The sequence below is a fragment of the Sesamum indicum genome, linkage group LG10 (genome assembly GCF_026168435.1).
Source record: "Sesamum indicum cultivar Baizhima isolate 11 linkage group LG10, ASM2616843v1, whole genome shotgun sequence".
Lineage (NCBI taxonomy): Eukaryota > Viridiplantae > Streptophyta > Magnoliopsida > Lamiales > Pedaliaceae > Sesamum > Sesamum indicum.
In genome coordinates, this window is record NC_142666.1 from 2664011 (window position 1) to 2678904 (window position 14894).

Below are 14894 nucleotides of genomic sequence, written 5' to 3' on the forward strand. Positions count from 1 at the left end.
CAAAAAATCCAGTCCCTTCATGCTGATGTGACCAAGCCTTTTATGCCACAGATTGGTTTTATTGTTTTCAAGAGCAGATGCAGCAATATTTTCATAAGTAGCAGTGCAGATATACAAATTTCATTTTCGTTCAGCTTTAAAAACGACTAAGGATCCTTTCATCACTTTCATTATGCCCTTGCCCCATCTACCTTCTAATCCCTCTTCCTCTAATGCAGCACATGATATCAAGTTATGACTTAAGTCAGGGATATACCTGATATTTTTCAAAATCATTTTATATCCTTCCTCAAAACATAACGAAATGTCACCCAGACCTTTTATTTCGCATTTTTTCTCATTAGCCATGGACACAAAGCCAACATGCTCATATCTCAGATTAGAAAAAATGTCTTTGAATGGACTCATATGAAATGTGCAGCCAGAATCAATCAACCATTCATTCATGTCAAAGGAATTTACAGAGTTCACTTCATACACAGTAAAAACTTCCCCATTTGATTCAATAGTCACATTATTGGTTCTGTCTTTATCATCATAATTTCTGTCTTTGTTTTCACGTCTAGGTTTTCTGCAGTCTTTTATATAATGGCCTTTTATTCCACAATTATAACACCGTCTATCTTTTATCTTATCATTTTTAAGGCTGGTTTCTCTTGACCTAGACTTACTCCTACTATAGTTATTTCTACTTCTACTTCTACTATTATATCTAGGATTAAAATTCCTAAACTTAGTCCTACCTCTGACAGCATTTATCTCATGTTGGTTCTGACTGGGTTTATTAACCTTAAGGTCTAATTCTTTACTTTTTAAACCATTTACTACTGTTTCTAGATTGACACTATCTCTTCCATACTTAATGGCAGCCTTAACATCTGAGTAGGATTCGGGTATGGCATTCAAAAGTACTATGGGGGAATACTCATCTATATATTTATCACCAGTGAGTTTAATATCTTGAATGAGTTTAGTGAAGTCATCTAAGTTTTCATCAATGTTTTTAGAAAGATCGAGTTTATACCTGAAGAATTTTTCTAGCAAGAATAGTTTGTTAGGCAATGAGATTTCAGTGTATAATTCTTCTAATTTGTCCCATAAGGCTTTTGAGGATTCTAATTACCTACTTTTCGTAAAACAGTATCAGAAAGATTTAATATAATAGAAGAATAGGCAAATTCATCGTTTTCTTGCTTCTTTTCTTCAGAAATGGTTTCAACATACCTACCATCTATAGCTTTGAAAACTTTTTGTTGAATGAGTATGCCTTTCATTTTTTGTTGCCAAATCGAGAAATCGGTTTTTCCGTCAAACGGTTGAAGGCTGTAACCAGCCATTTTTGAAAAACAATTTTGGAAAAAATTCGTTCGGTTTTGAAAGAAACACGACAGAAAATTTTTTTTAAAGAAGCAGATTTTTGGGGCAATAATCAGAAAACACAATTTACAGTAGCAACTACCGAATAACAGCAGATAAGGTACTCAGATTTCAAACTAAATCAGCAGAGTGTACAACAGAAGAAACTAATCAGTAGTCGATGAATGTATGAGAAAAATAACCTCAGGAATATCACACAGGTTACCAAGATAGATGCAGTTAATAACAACAACAGCAATTATCAGAAATAGCAGGTATCGAAAACAAATGTCAACAGTAATCAGCAGATTTAGCACAAGCCGGGGCTCACCAGCCTGAGTCCCGTCTAGATACCCGACGACCTCGGGGGTCCGGCCAAGAGGGATATCAGGGGGTTTTTGCCGCGGTAAACAGGGATAGTAACAGGGTAAACAGTATAATAGTAATATAAAACTGTAAAAGAAAGAGCGAGAAATAAGAACCAGAGGAGGGGTTTATCGAACGTTACCGCCACCAAGGATCACCACGGGTCAGAGATGCTGGCTCTGATACCACTGTAGGGAATAACCCTCCAGTGGTATTTCTTTCAAATAATAGCCTATCAACTATTACAGATGAACGGAGTACGAAACTCCTCAATATTACAGGCCGAAAATAACAAATATTACAGAACAGAATATAACAAAGAAACAGAAAGAAATAGAACAACGAATCAACTGTTTGGATGTGGCTCAGGAGATAGAGCCAGATCCAATCTTAAAGGGACACGGTCACAAATACCGCACCCAACCACACACGGCAAGCCCCCACGGTTGCTCCACAACACTCGGCACCCAACCAAGACCCGAACACAAAGATCGGACACTCTCACTTTCACAAAGAACACTCTCAGAGTAGATATCACGAAGAACAAGAGTAGAAAACAGATTTCCTTTTTCCGGCCGAGACTTTTAGGGGAAATGGAACCTCCGTATTTATAGGCTAGAAATCATCCGGAGATATAGTTTGTTAGGCAGTTTCTGCGGTTTCCTAAGAGCCATTAGGTTGGCCCTTAGAAACCGCCGGAAACGGACGGGAGAGGAAGACCGAACGGACATCTCGGTTTAGAGAGAGAGAGAAGGAGGAAGCGGCGGAACCGAATGGAGAGAGAGAGAGAACTGATTAGGGTTTGAGGATAAGGGGGTACATATATTAGTCAAACCGGGTCGGGCAGAGTGGAGCGGGTCGGGTACCGGGTTGGGGCCTCCAGGTGGTAATGGGCTTGATGTGGGTGGGCTTCCGGATTTGGGCCACTTTTTCTAACAATGATAATTCTGAATCAACATAAGACTACGTTTAGACTGATAAACCGGCACTTTTAAGTTCAGATAGCCAACACCAGTAGTCCATCGCTTTTGTCTATACTTCATATACAACAATCCTGGAAAACTGGATGCAAGTTGTCCACAAATTTGTTTGATGTTGTATCATTACAGAGTGGTAGATTCGAACCTTGTCCTAAACAAGCTAATCAGTTCGACCAAGCACTTGCCGTCTATTTTCATTGTTCACATCATTGCCGCAAAAGACCCTTCAACTCTTTGACAATGTGAAAATCAAAATTTCAGCTTTACCTCTATCTATCCGAGGGACAGGGGGGGGAGGCCTTTGGTGTCCTTTCCAGTCAAGATTGATTACACTGACAGTTGTAATCACATGTTGCTTTGGTTCCAAATGTTATGACAATTGATGTAACAGTATATCTAGATTGTATTACCAAAATAATGACATCAAATAAAAGCACGCTGCAGAAGGCAATGCAATTCTCACATGTTGTACAATAACCAAAAGAAAAGTAACAATTTTGCAGAATCAACTTACTGCATCTGCTATTTATCCAGTGTTCAAGTGGAATGATGGACTCGACAACACGTTACAAGAAAACAGACAAGATTTCTGCAGTCTGGACATCTAGTTTCTAGATTCTCTTTAAATAGTCAACACAACCACTTCAATCGGTTCTATTCTTTCTATCAGTGATGCAAACTGAAAATGTTCCAAAGTGCAGCAAAGAAATTGCTAAGAGAACGCCTCCAGTATCTTCATAGTGACACTAATGCTACATTCAAAAACCACAAAGTGGTAATGTTTGATGACTGATGGTCGTCAATGTCTAAGATGTCTAATACAGGTGGTACACGTAAGATCTTCCATGCGGAAAGAGAGGCAAACCAAATGAAGATGACAACAACTGATATGAGAATATAATACCTAACTGGAACTTTAGGATCTAATGAGCTCTAGTCATCTTCATTTTCGGCATTGCCTTCTTCATTTGACGGGCACGATCTTTAGCCTCTTTCTTGCGAAGAGCTTCAGCACTTAGCTTTGCTTCAGCCTCCTCCAACTTCTTTCTTTGCTCAGCCTTCTTTTTCTGCAAGGCCTCTTGCCTGGCATTCTGTAGTTCTCTGTAAATCTCTTGGGCAATCTTTGTTCTTGCTGCATCTGTTTTAGATCGAGCCTGATGTACAAGTCACAGTTCAGAGAGTCATCAACTATACCAAAATGCTTAAATGTTGTAGATATAATATATACTTACATGCGAGCTTAGTTTGTATCGCCCAATTAGGTCAATGTAATAAGGTACAAGAGCAACCAGTCGAGTCATGTCAGCCATGTGATTTGCATCAGGGAGAGCAAACTTAAACACCAGCATCTTTTTGTTTGAGCCCAAGTATTGGTCAGAAAAATGCATCGAGATGAAACCCTTTCCGAATTTATCAAAAGCTTTGTCACCAAAAACCTTCACAAATTCCAAAAGAAACATCTATTACAGCTCAGAGGGGAAAGAGCTAATCCATCAAACATGCACTTTTCAAGTAACTATTGGAGACATAACATTGACTCCTTTCTTATGTAGAAAAAACTTTACAAAGAAATGATAGAGAAAATTTTGGGGAAGATAGAAATGTTGATTGCACGCATCAAGCAAACAATTGCCAAAAGTGAATATTGTAAAGGAAAGAATGTTACATAAAGTGTTACATTAAACAAAACATGGATGTAGAAAATGAATCCACAATATCTTGGGACAGTGAGTGACAGTTTCGGATGTATGAAAACACTTGAGCTTAACAGGCTGGTTATACAGAACAGACCACTTCAGATTGTTGAAAGCATAAAGAAACTCAACCACGTCAGAAGTTTGAGTAAATAACAGTTGAATTAACCCAGCTTCTAAAGATTACGACCTTAAGCTTACACCTCCCCCCCCAAAAAAAAAAAAGGCACGAGTATAGATGCCTCATTTGCTCCTTCTCAACCAGCTAATAACTGAAATCTTACAGAAATCCCATTGCTCTAGCATACAGAATGCACAGATCCAGTGAGCTAAACTACTAAGTTTTAACAATATTGAGAAGATAACTCATAATAGCAGCATAAATACACTTCCATAAACCAAAGTAAAAAAGAGAATGAAAGCCACAAATCATAAACCAGTACCTGCTCAAGCACAGCATCAGTGATCAAATCCCCAGCAACCTCCTTAGACTCGGCCACTATCTGCAGCTCATCAGCAACCCATTTCCTCCCGTTCGGAGGATTCACCAACCCTGCCAACCTCTGCAAGTCTCTCAGCTCCTTCTGCATCGTCTTTGCCAACTTCTTTCTTGCCAAAGCAAAAACCACCTGATCCATTGCATCATCATTCATATAAACCTCAAATGTGATCTCATCCTTGCAGGGTACCACCATATTATACAACCTCGAAATCAAATCATGCCGACTCTTCAGCTCCATCGTGGCCAGCAATCCCGAGCAAAACCTTCTACCGCTTGCATAAAATTTAAACACATTCTTCCCCTCCTGCAATAACAGTGGGGAGTCATCGGTGTCCCCCACTCCCAACAAACTGAAATTCTTGTCAAAAATCGAGTCTTTAGTAGCAAATTTGCTAGCCCAGGCCAAGGCTAAATTCTCATTCTCTCTTTTCCCCGTAAAATAATTAATCGTAAACACAATCAAGAACGAAACGCACGCAATTTCAACCGAATACGAACCAAGCCTCTTCAGAAATTTCACATCCGATTTCGGGTCTTTATCTAAATTTTCAGAGCTCGGACTGGGATCAGATTCAGAACCAGCACTATCAGATTCAGGAACCCCCTCAATCTCGGGCGTTGAAATTACGTTCTGAGGAATACCTTCAAATTCATCTTCATCCCAGTACTCAAAAGCCGATGTGGAAGGGGGCTTCGTGCTCTGATCGGAGGGCGGGGACTGAATCTGGGATTTTTCGGACTCCGGAGGACCGTGGTGAGACTCGGAAGTGGGAGTGGAGAGAGAGATAGGGGGAGGCGGGGTGCGAAGAGGCGGAACATCGTCGGTTTTTGGGTCTCCAAAGGCAAAATCTTCATCTTCTTCAGCATCGAACCCCTCAAAGTGGGGGTGGGCGGAGGTGGGGGAGGCGGAGAGGTGGTGGAGGAGGAGAGAGAAGAGGGAGAGAAGCGCGAACAGGTAGAGGAAAGCATCGCCTCTGGGGAGGAAGAGAGAGAGGGGGGAGATGAGGAAGGAGGAGGGAGATCTCTTCGCCATCGTTGAATGAATTCAGCAGAAGTTGATTTGATCTGCGAGAAAGTGTAAATATTTCCACACACTACGCCACAAAGGGCCGATATTAGTATTAGATGCTCAATAGCCTATCAAAGGGGAACAATAATTATTTGTAAATTATATATATATATATATATGTATATTGGGAGAGGCGGAGAGAGAGAGAGAGAATTCAATTTTTTTTATTTAGAAAATTGCAATTTTTTTTGTGATGATTATATCTACGGTTCTGATCTATGATCTATTTATATAAATTAATTATATTTTGTTATATAATTATAAAAATTATTTTTAATAATTAAAAGATATAATAATTTGTGTAATAATGTGATGCTTTTGATCGTATATGCATAATTTTTTAAAAATGCGAATAATTTGTTTAAATTATGTTAACATTTTTAAAAAATATAGATAATTTGTATAAATAGATTATAAATCAAAAGATGTAAATATAATTATTCATTTTTTTAACATTCCTAAAGTATTTTTCTTCATATATATATATATATATATATTAGAAATATTTTCACATTTGATACATATTCTTTTTCCCTAAGACTTTGCCTAGTATAATATTCGAGTGCATACTAATAAAAAAAATATACACAATAATCTACAAATTAATCTTTCAAAATAAACATACAATAAATTATAAAGAACTTTCTTCCAAGTCATAGGGAACCCCTCCTTTCAATGATGCCCAATGGCGTAAGTTGGAGGATAGGTTGGAGCGCTTAAGGAACGAGAACGCCAAACAAAGGGATGCCAAGAAGGAGGTGACAGGACGCTGCCAACAGTTGAGGAGGGAGGTGAGGCAATTGAAGAAAGAGACAGCCAGCCAGGAGAGTGCTCTAAAGAAAGCAGTGGAGAAGGACCAGTTATATCTATCCCAACATCATGACATTCAACTGAACCAATAGACATTCGGCTAGAACTTCTTCTTTACCTATGGGATGTTGTGGGAGCATCATCAGATGGTGAAGTAATTTGTTGTGGCTGATGGATTATGGCTTCCTTGATAACCCATGTTCGAATTTATTCACCAATTGACTATATACCCTTTAATATTTTGTGGTCTAGATTGACACAAAGCTTCAAGGGCATTCACCTCTTTTGCCTGAAAATTGTAGAAAAATAATGAATGTTGTGTTGGAAAAAAAATATTTAAAATAAAGTATGTGATATTATATAACAACGTACCACAACTTGCAACATAGGTGCGTCTCCAAGTTGGTACCCGCTTTTCACACGTCTATCAGTAGATGGCGACACGAAATTCCGTGTTATGTTGTAGTACCATTCCCAATAACCTATTTTTGTTTCTCTTCTATCGGAAATGGATAGCCTTTGTACAATCGTGTCATATCATCTTTGTCATCTAGTAATGTATTGTATGTGCTGCAAGTGCCAATCTGTGCCCGTATAATTTTCTAGAGAGATCTGATGTAGGCTCATGTCCCGAGTATCCATCGCTTTTGGAATATTTTGTCTCATCCTAAATTGGCGAGGAACCCGTTCGGGATGATGCATTTTCACTATTGCATAAAATACTAATGGACATGATGATTTCCCTAGTTGGGGATTCAAATCAGCGGCGTAAGCCATAATGACATCTGAGTCCATGTCATACGGCTGCTAGATGAACTGTAATAAATAAAACGATGAAAATTAATGCTCATTTAATTCACAGTATAAATGTACGTATAACATTAAATATAAATTACTTGATTTGCCAGCATTTCATCCAATATATTCTCTTATCACTTGGACAGTGGCTCGTACAATTCGGGCGAACGATGTACTCATAATTTCAAGTAGCACGCTGGCAGCCATAAACTAACTGTGTTTGAATTCTATTAGTTAAAATTAATTAGTGTCTTCTTATTATTTTTGTTGAATAAAGTTGGTAAAAACTAATTATACAGTAAGAAAATATTTTCAGTATAGGACTAATTACCATCATAGAGTCTGAATGTAAGTTTTCAAAAGCAAACTTTTGTTTTTTTGTCCTCTGTAATTTATCTCTTTCATATTGAATAGTAATTTTTCATCATATTATCTAATCTCACCATTAAGAGAAATACAAACGCTCAAGGTTCATTTAAGTTAATAGCCAGAGTACATACCTGCACTCATCCCAAGGGATGGCTTCACTTGTACATACTGCATCATCTAAAGAACTAATGCAAAGAAGGGGTGTGGTTACACTTCCTACAAAATTAGAACTGCTAGAACGCCTGTAATATGTATCCACAGTCTGGCAAAAGGGACATGATTCAGCTATCAAGCATTTGCCAAATGTTATGTTCCAGCAGAATCAATGTAAAAGAAATAATGAATTCCAATGCATATTTCAGCAGCTTTGTCAGTTCTTGTTGAAATGTCAACATTGTCAAGCCAAAAAAAGCTTGATTCAGGTTGTGCCTTCATCCAAAGCCAAAAATGTCACAGATGGGAAACTTATGCCTTCTGTATGTCACTGCCATTTTGGTTGTTATGTCAGTTTATATTGAAACTACTTGCTCTTTTACTAGTATCACAGATTTAAATTATAAAGTTGAGGGTTGAAGGTCCAAGGTAAGGCGGGATTGCTGTTATGAGAAGACAAATTGAGATATCAACCAGCTCAGTTGAGAAGGCAATTGACTTCATTCATTTCATATATTCTTTTGAACTGGAGCTAACATTCCAGATGCAAGAGAGATGCCGTGGTGTTATTTCAGTCTATTATCTTCACTAAAGGCAAGATAAACTCATGCTGCTTCTACATCCCTCTGCCTCTATGCTATACCACCGCCTAGTGAATCTAATGAACATGTGCTGCTATCCAGGGATTCGAGAAATCCACTACAGATTTTCAACTCGATCAATCGATCTATTGTCTTAAGTTTAACATTAAGGGAATATTTGTATCAAAAATGGCAGATGAAGTTCAAAAATTGGAAGTCCACTACAAAAATTCTAAGCACTCATGTTTTAAACTGGTATTTTGCACAAACAAGAATATATATAGTAGTCTCAAGAGATTTGTAAAACATAAAATACCTTTTTAACACCTTCCCAGTTTGATAGACGAGAAAGGACATCCTCATGCCTACAAAATTCCATGCTCAATCAAACAGCCTGCTAGTTTGAGGAAATCTAGGTGAACATTGAAATGATCGATGTATGGACTTATATATGAAAACACTTTGATGACAAAAGTGACATGTAATAAGAAAACAGAACAACAAGGTAACGAAGACATACAAATGGGCATAATCTTTCAAGCCGATGGTCAGAGCTTTATTGTAAAACCTTTGGGCAAGTTTACGGTTTATAAATCTGTCACAAATCTGGAAAAGATAAAGGAGAATCCAAGTTAAGGTAGCTCAACTGCATATAGCACAAAGCAACCGGAAAAGCAATTATTTAGGAGGACCCGACCTTTCCTACGCATATATAGTATCAGAATACATACCACATAAATAAAACATTCAGCTAGCAGAAGTTCGATACAGATTACATTAATAACTTCTAAACAAAGACAAAAAAATAAAGGAATGGCAGATAGAAAACATATAACGAAATCGAACAAATAGAATGAGACAAAAATGCAATTGTTTGATTATAGAGAGAGAAAATTTCAAAGAGAAGGAATAACAGAGAAAACCTGTTGATATATCCGTGCTGACTAGAAATTTAATTTAACATATCCAAGAAAACAAAATATTGAACATACTCAAAAATCTATTGAACAAAGTTTTCAATTTGGAAGGTACAATTGCGATTGATTTTTAACTGCTCGCTACCTCCAACAGAACTTCACATCTCCCTATTCAAAACTAAAGCTATCAGAATTATAAATGCATCATTTTCAAGAATTATACTCACTGTAATTGATACACCCCCAAGTCCGCGATGATTGCTCACAACAACATTCCAGCCATGTTTAGCCATGCTGAAAGCCAGATGTTTGACATACTGCATAAAAATATCATGGATCAGGATGAGAGAAAGCAAATGGGCTAACTGCATAAGCGTAGGAAATAAGAGAATGCTGATTTTTCTCTTACAACAGATTATGGAAATAATCAAACTTCAACGCGGACGTATGTGCACATAATGCAAACTTGGAAATATTGCTTAGTAAATTTCAGTAGAGCTAAAATGTACTTCCACATACGAGACGCTGCAGAAAGGTGATATTGGCCAAACAAAAGGTATGGATTGGGAAAAAGGGCAATAGTCCACTGGCCACTATATTTGGAATTACAAAACTCGAAGTACCTACAGTATCTCCTAATATAAAATTACACATGTAAAGACAGTGAAAATAAGCAAAAAAGATCAATTTTTTCCTATTGGACGTGAAGTGAACATCTCAAAGTCTAAGAATAACATCTGGATTGCAGAAGTAGATAATTCTAGTCTTTCATCAGTGATTGTATAGATCATAAAACTCCAAAGAGGAAAACAACTGTATTGCATGCTACCTTGGCATAATATTCTTGACTTTGAATAGATACATTGACGAAAAAGATGGTATTGGTCAAAAGAAAGACATAAGGAGTGGGAAAATAATGCAATATGCCAATGTGAACCATGTTAGAGATGTAAATATAATAGTTCCCCATATCTTCTAACAAACAACAATATGTGCGTGCTCTGGACATTGTAAAGACTAAAGAAAAGATAATTAAAAAATCACAATTATTAATGGCCATCAAACTAGACATCTGTTAAGGAACGCATCATCACACCAAATTGCCTGATCCAACACACCAAACTTCGACAAGTCCGTATACTCAAAAGTACCAAGTCACTTTCTAAAATCCATTTCAGAATTCAAGAAACTGAAAAGCAAGAAATCAAACTTCACCTTCTATAACTGACAACAGGCGAATTCCCCAAAAAATGCAAAAATACAGTCTGAAGATGCGGACTACATAACCATGGAGTTGATAAATACCTAATGCCGACAGCATAGGAAGCAAGAAAAACATAGGCAAAAACACGAGAAACCCATCAAACAAAACATGCAGCAAAACTCAACTAAATAGACGACTTTCGACGAGTCCCATACCTGCCATGAAGAACTCTACACTTTGAGACAACATCGCGGTAGAGTTGAGAGGATGGATGGAAAGTCAAAACCACTTTCTGTCCCCTCAATCCGGTGAATAAATCTTGCAGGATATGAAATTCAAGAAAATTATACAGAAACACAATAACTATCAACGATAATCCGAATAAATAGTGAGAAACCGGTATCAATAACACCGCCCTGAGCAACACCTCATATGGCGATTCAGCCGCCGCTGACTCTATTGGATTCAAGCATTCCATAGATCAACCGTGTGAAAATTATAGAAAAACGAAGCAAAGAAACTGTATGTGTGTGGTGTGTGTAGTGTGTGCAGTATGACTGAAATTTGTTTTGTCTGATATGATATAATATGAACGTTATAACTTAGGAGGCTCTCCGATCATCTGTACCCAATTCGAAGGATTTCTTGGCCACCAATAACTACCTCACACGCGTAATAAAAAAGCAATATATTACCGTTACTAACTTAGTTCTCTCTCTCTCTCTCACACACACATACACACACTATATCTATATAAATAAAAAATTTTCGAATGGGGTTTAATGTGTAATTTTTAACTTTCTTTTAAAGAAAAAGTGTAATTTATTATATGTACGTAGGAACGGCGTGCCACGATAACTAATACTAATTTTCTAATACCCAAATTTACCCTTTAAAAAAATTTGATCAGATTAGTAACATTAATATTTTTTAATAATTTTAAAATTATTTTTTTCCTCTTAACTACCGACTACTCCACATTTGTCTCTCACGTTATTTCTCCATATTTACTAGATTTTATAATTATAATTTATTATTTTACAAATTTCTTATTTTTTTCTATTATCTCACACCAAAAAAAATTTATATGCTCGCAAAAATCGCGGGATGATAACTAATTTATTAAATGTGAGGGGCTTAGAATAGCTAACTTTAATTGACAAAAAGTCTTATCAACCAAAATACACTAGGCATATTTATTTTTATGCAAAATGGCCATTTGTTTAAATTTTTTATATAATAATATTTTATTTACGTACATTTAAAATTAAAAAAATGAAAAAATATTAATTGTGATAAGTTATTTATTTTATATTTTTTTCCTTATTATACTTAAATAAAAATAATAAAAATTTAAATTATCCACTCATATTGAGTGTGTTGCTGTAGCTAAGTATATATAATATAGATTCTTTTCTATATGGTTTTAATGTAGGTATTCAAAAATCATAGATGATAGCCTAATAGTTATAATTAGCAATTTATTATGAAAATTGAATTAAAACTAATTAAATTCACAAATATTGTGATATTGGAAGTCATTTTGGCTAATAATTGCACAAAATCATAATTGATTAATTACATAATAAAATTAAGGATAAATTACAATAATTTTTTCTGAGATTTGACATAATTAGGAATATCCCCTCTTTGTTTAAAAAATTACAAATATCCCCTGATATTTGATGAAATTGTATAACCCTTAAATGGATGTATGAAATTGTCAACTTTGCCCCATAATATTTTTTATTTTTTTAAAAAAAATTAAAAACTTATAAAAAACTCAAATGGGGTGGATGAAAAGTTTTTAAAAATTATAAAAAATTATCCACTTAGTCCATAAAAAATTAAAAAAAATAAAATTATAATTTTTAATCTGTAGGGATATTTTGGTCAGTTCACCACAAGAAATAGATGTAAACCTAAGAGATTATGGTTAGACAATCGTTTAAATCAGAGGGTTATTGGTAACTTTTTAAACAACGAGAAAGTATTAATAATTATGTAAAACATCAGGAGAGGTCGTTGTAATTTACCCTAAAATTAAATGTGAGCAAATAGTTGATTTTTTAATTAATTAGTTACTTTTATATTTTTATATATTTAAAAAATACTACATATATATAAGTGGGTAATATGAGTTATTTAATTTTTTATTAATAAAAAAAATTATATTAATATAATTATTTTTAATATGTTAATAATAATATGATGAGTCGTGATTTAAAATCACGACTCGTCATTAAAAACTATTTTTTTAATGCACAAAAGCCCAAGTCGTGATTCTGTTCACGACTTGGCCCATTTTATATTTTTTTAATTTGTTTATTTATATTTTGTATAATTTAATTATATAATTAATTTTTAACAACATATTAAAGTTCAAAAAATTATAATATTAAAATTGCATTAGTTTAAAAAATTATAACTAAGTGTACAAATGTAATAGTGTATTTATTTGTACAATTGTAAAAAATTACAATGAACTATACAATTACAAATGTAAAAAATATCCACCCATTCCACAATTGCGTCTGTGGCGTTGACGCCGATGTTTTCTTATTTCCTCGCCCACATTTTGCACTGGCTCATTTTGCGCCTCATTTTCATAACCACCGAACCGACTTGATGTTGTTGCAGAACTAGACTCCACATTGTCACGATATGCACCAGACGATGGAAATAAAATTAGTGAAATATTGTATCCTTGTGCATATAGTTGATTAATACCAAGACTAAGGTCAAGATGTACTTGTGGAGAATAATCTTGTGTTTGGTTTGGCATATATGGAGTCGATTGAAATCAATCACTTGAGATGGTTGAGGCATATAATAATCTTGAGGAGGTTGAGGCACGTAATAATCTTGAGGTGTATATACTGTAGAAGGACCAGCTATATCCACCCCAATATCATGACATTCAACTGAACCAGTAGACATTCAGCTAGAACTTCTTCTTTGTCTGTGGAATATTGTGGAAGCATCATCGGATGGAGAAGCAATTTGTTGTGGCTGTTGGGTTATAACTTCCTTGATAATATGTAACCCATGTTCAAATCTATCCACCAATAATATTTAGTGGTTTAGATCGACATAACGTTTCAAGGGCATTCACCTCATTTGCCTGAAAATTGTAGAAAAATAATGAGCCTTGTGTTGTTAAAAAAAATCTAAAATAAAATATGTATATTATATACCAATGTACCACAACTTGCAACATAGGTACTTCTTCAGGTTAGTACCCGCTTTCTACACGTCTATCAGTAGATGACGATACGGAATTCTGACGACAAATATGTCGGAATGTATAAATGGAGTATTGAAAGGCGCTCGCTGCCTACCGTTGACAGCAATTGTTGAGATGACGTTTCAGCGAAGTGTCCATTATTTCCGTGAGAGGTTAGCGAGAAGTTCTGTAATATTGGCTAACAACCAACTATGGACGGATTTTTTGGTTGTTGGACGGATTTTACACATAAAATATTCACACGTTGGCATCAAAATTCTGTTGAGCATACCGTCACCAAATATCATCAGTTACAACAGTCCGCCTCAGTTGTTACAAGACGTCACAGTGGACATGGAGTCAACACCCACGTTGTCAAAATTGCGAACCGAGAATGTTCTTGCGGCAAGTGGACTCAATTTGGTGTTCCTTGCAGTCACGCTCAAAAGGTATGCGTTGCATACATGATTAATGTTGCATCAATAGTAAAGGATTATTACGATATAATGGCTTATAAGAATACATATTCTAAGTCTTTTGAACATGTGCATTCCGAAGATTATTGGCATGTACCGGGATTTGAGTTGGTCTACGATCCTACTATTCGTATTTCTTCGCACCTTGGTCGAAATTAAACAACACGTATTCACAACGAGATGGATTGGGCGCAAACGCATGCACGACAGACAACAAGCCCAACACAGAAATTCTTCAACACAATCAGATGTGTCGGTACTGGGTTGCCAGGAATAATTGTATACTTCTTGTATTTTTTACAATTGTACAAAAATATACACTATTACATTCATACACTTAATTTTTTAAATTAATACAATGTTAATTTTATTAATTTTTTGAATTTTAATATG

The 14894-nt window shown here is 35.6% G+C and overlaps 2 protein-coding genes across 2 annotated transcripts; both read right to left on the reverse strand.

The window, feature by feature from the left end:
- Positions 1–3148: 3148 nt before the first annotated feature.
- Positions 3149–6030, reverse strand: LOC105172537 (uncharacterized protein At5g49945). Its single transcript, XM_011094017.3, has 3 exons — positions 4840–6030; positions 3935–4138; positions 3149–3856 (listed from the first exon to the last, which is right to left on the reverse strand). Exons 1-3 carry the CDS (start codon positions 5929–5931, stop codon positions 3626–3628), a joined length of 1527 nt encoding a protein of 508 aa, XP_011092319.1. The 5' UTR covers positions 5932–6030; the 3' UTR covers positions 3149–3625.
- Positions 6031–7454: 1424 nt separating this feature from the next.
- LOC105172536 (uncharacterized) lies at positions 7455–11501 on the reverse strand. Its single transcript, XM_088885898.1, has 8 exons — positions 11015–11501; positions 10811–10900; positions 10062–10230; positions 9823–9912; positions 9199–9284; positions 8995–9043; positions 8076–8206; positions 7455–7593 (listed from the first exon to the last, which is right to left on the reverse strand). Exons 1-8 carry the CDS (start codon positions 11275–11277, stop codon positions 7533–7535), a joined length of 939 nt encoding a protein of 312 aa, XP_088742024.1. The 5' UTR covers positions 11278–11501; the 3' UTR covers positions 7455–7532.
- Between the last annotated feature and the right edge of the window lie 3393 nt (positions 11502–14894).

Coding starts and splice junctions, on each gene's coding strand:
- LOC105172537 (XM_011094017.3), bottom strand. CDS start 5,931: ATGGCGAAGAGATCTCCCTCCTCCTTCCTCATCTCCCCCCTCTCTCTC. Junction 4,139..4,839: donor CTGATGCTGTGCTTGAGCAG/GTACTGGTTTAT, acceptor GAATTTGTGAAG/GTTTTTGGTGACAAAGCTTT. Junction 3,857..3,934: donor GATACAAACTAAGCTCGCAT/GTAAGTATATAT, acceptor CTTGTACATCAG/GCTCGATCTAAAACAGATGC.
- LOC105172536 (XM_088885898.1), bottom strand. CDS start 11,277: ATGGAATGCTTGAATCCAATAGAGTCAGCGGCGGCTGAATCGCCATAT. Junction 10,901..11,014: donor TGTAGAGTTCTTCATGGCAG/GTATGGGACTCG, acceptor TGTCGGCATTAG/GTATTTATCAACTCCATGGT. Junction 9,285..9,822: donor TTGGGGGTGTATCAATTACA/GTGAGTATAATT, acceptor TATCTTTTCCAG/ATTTGTGACAGATTTATAAA.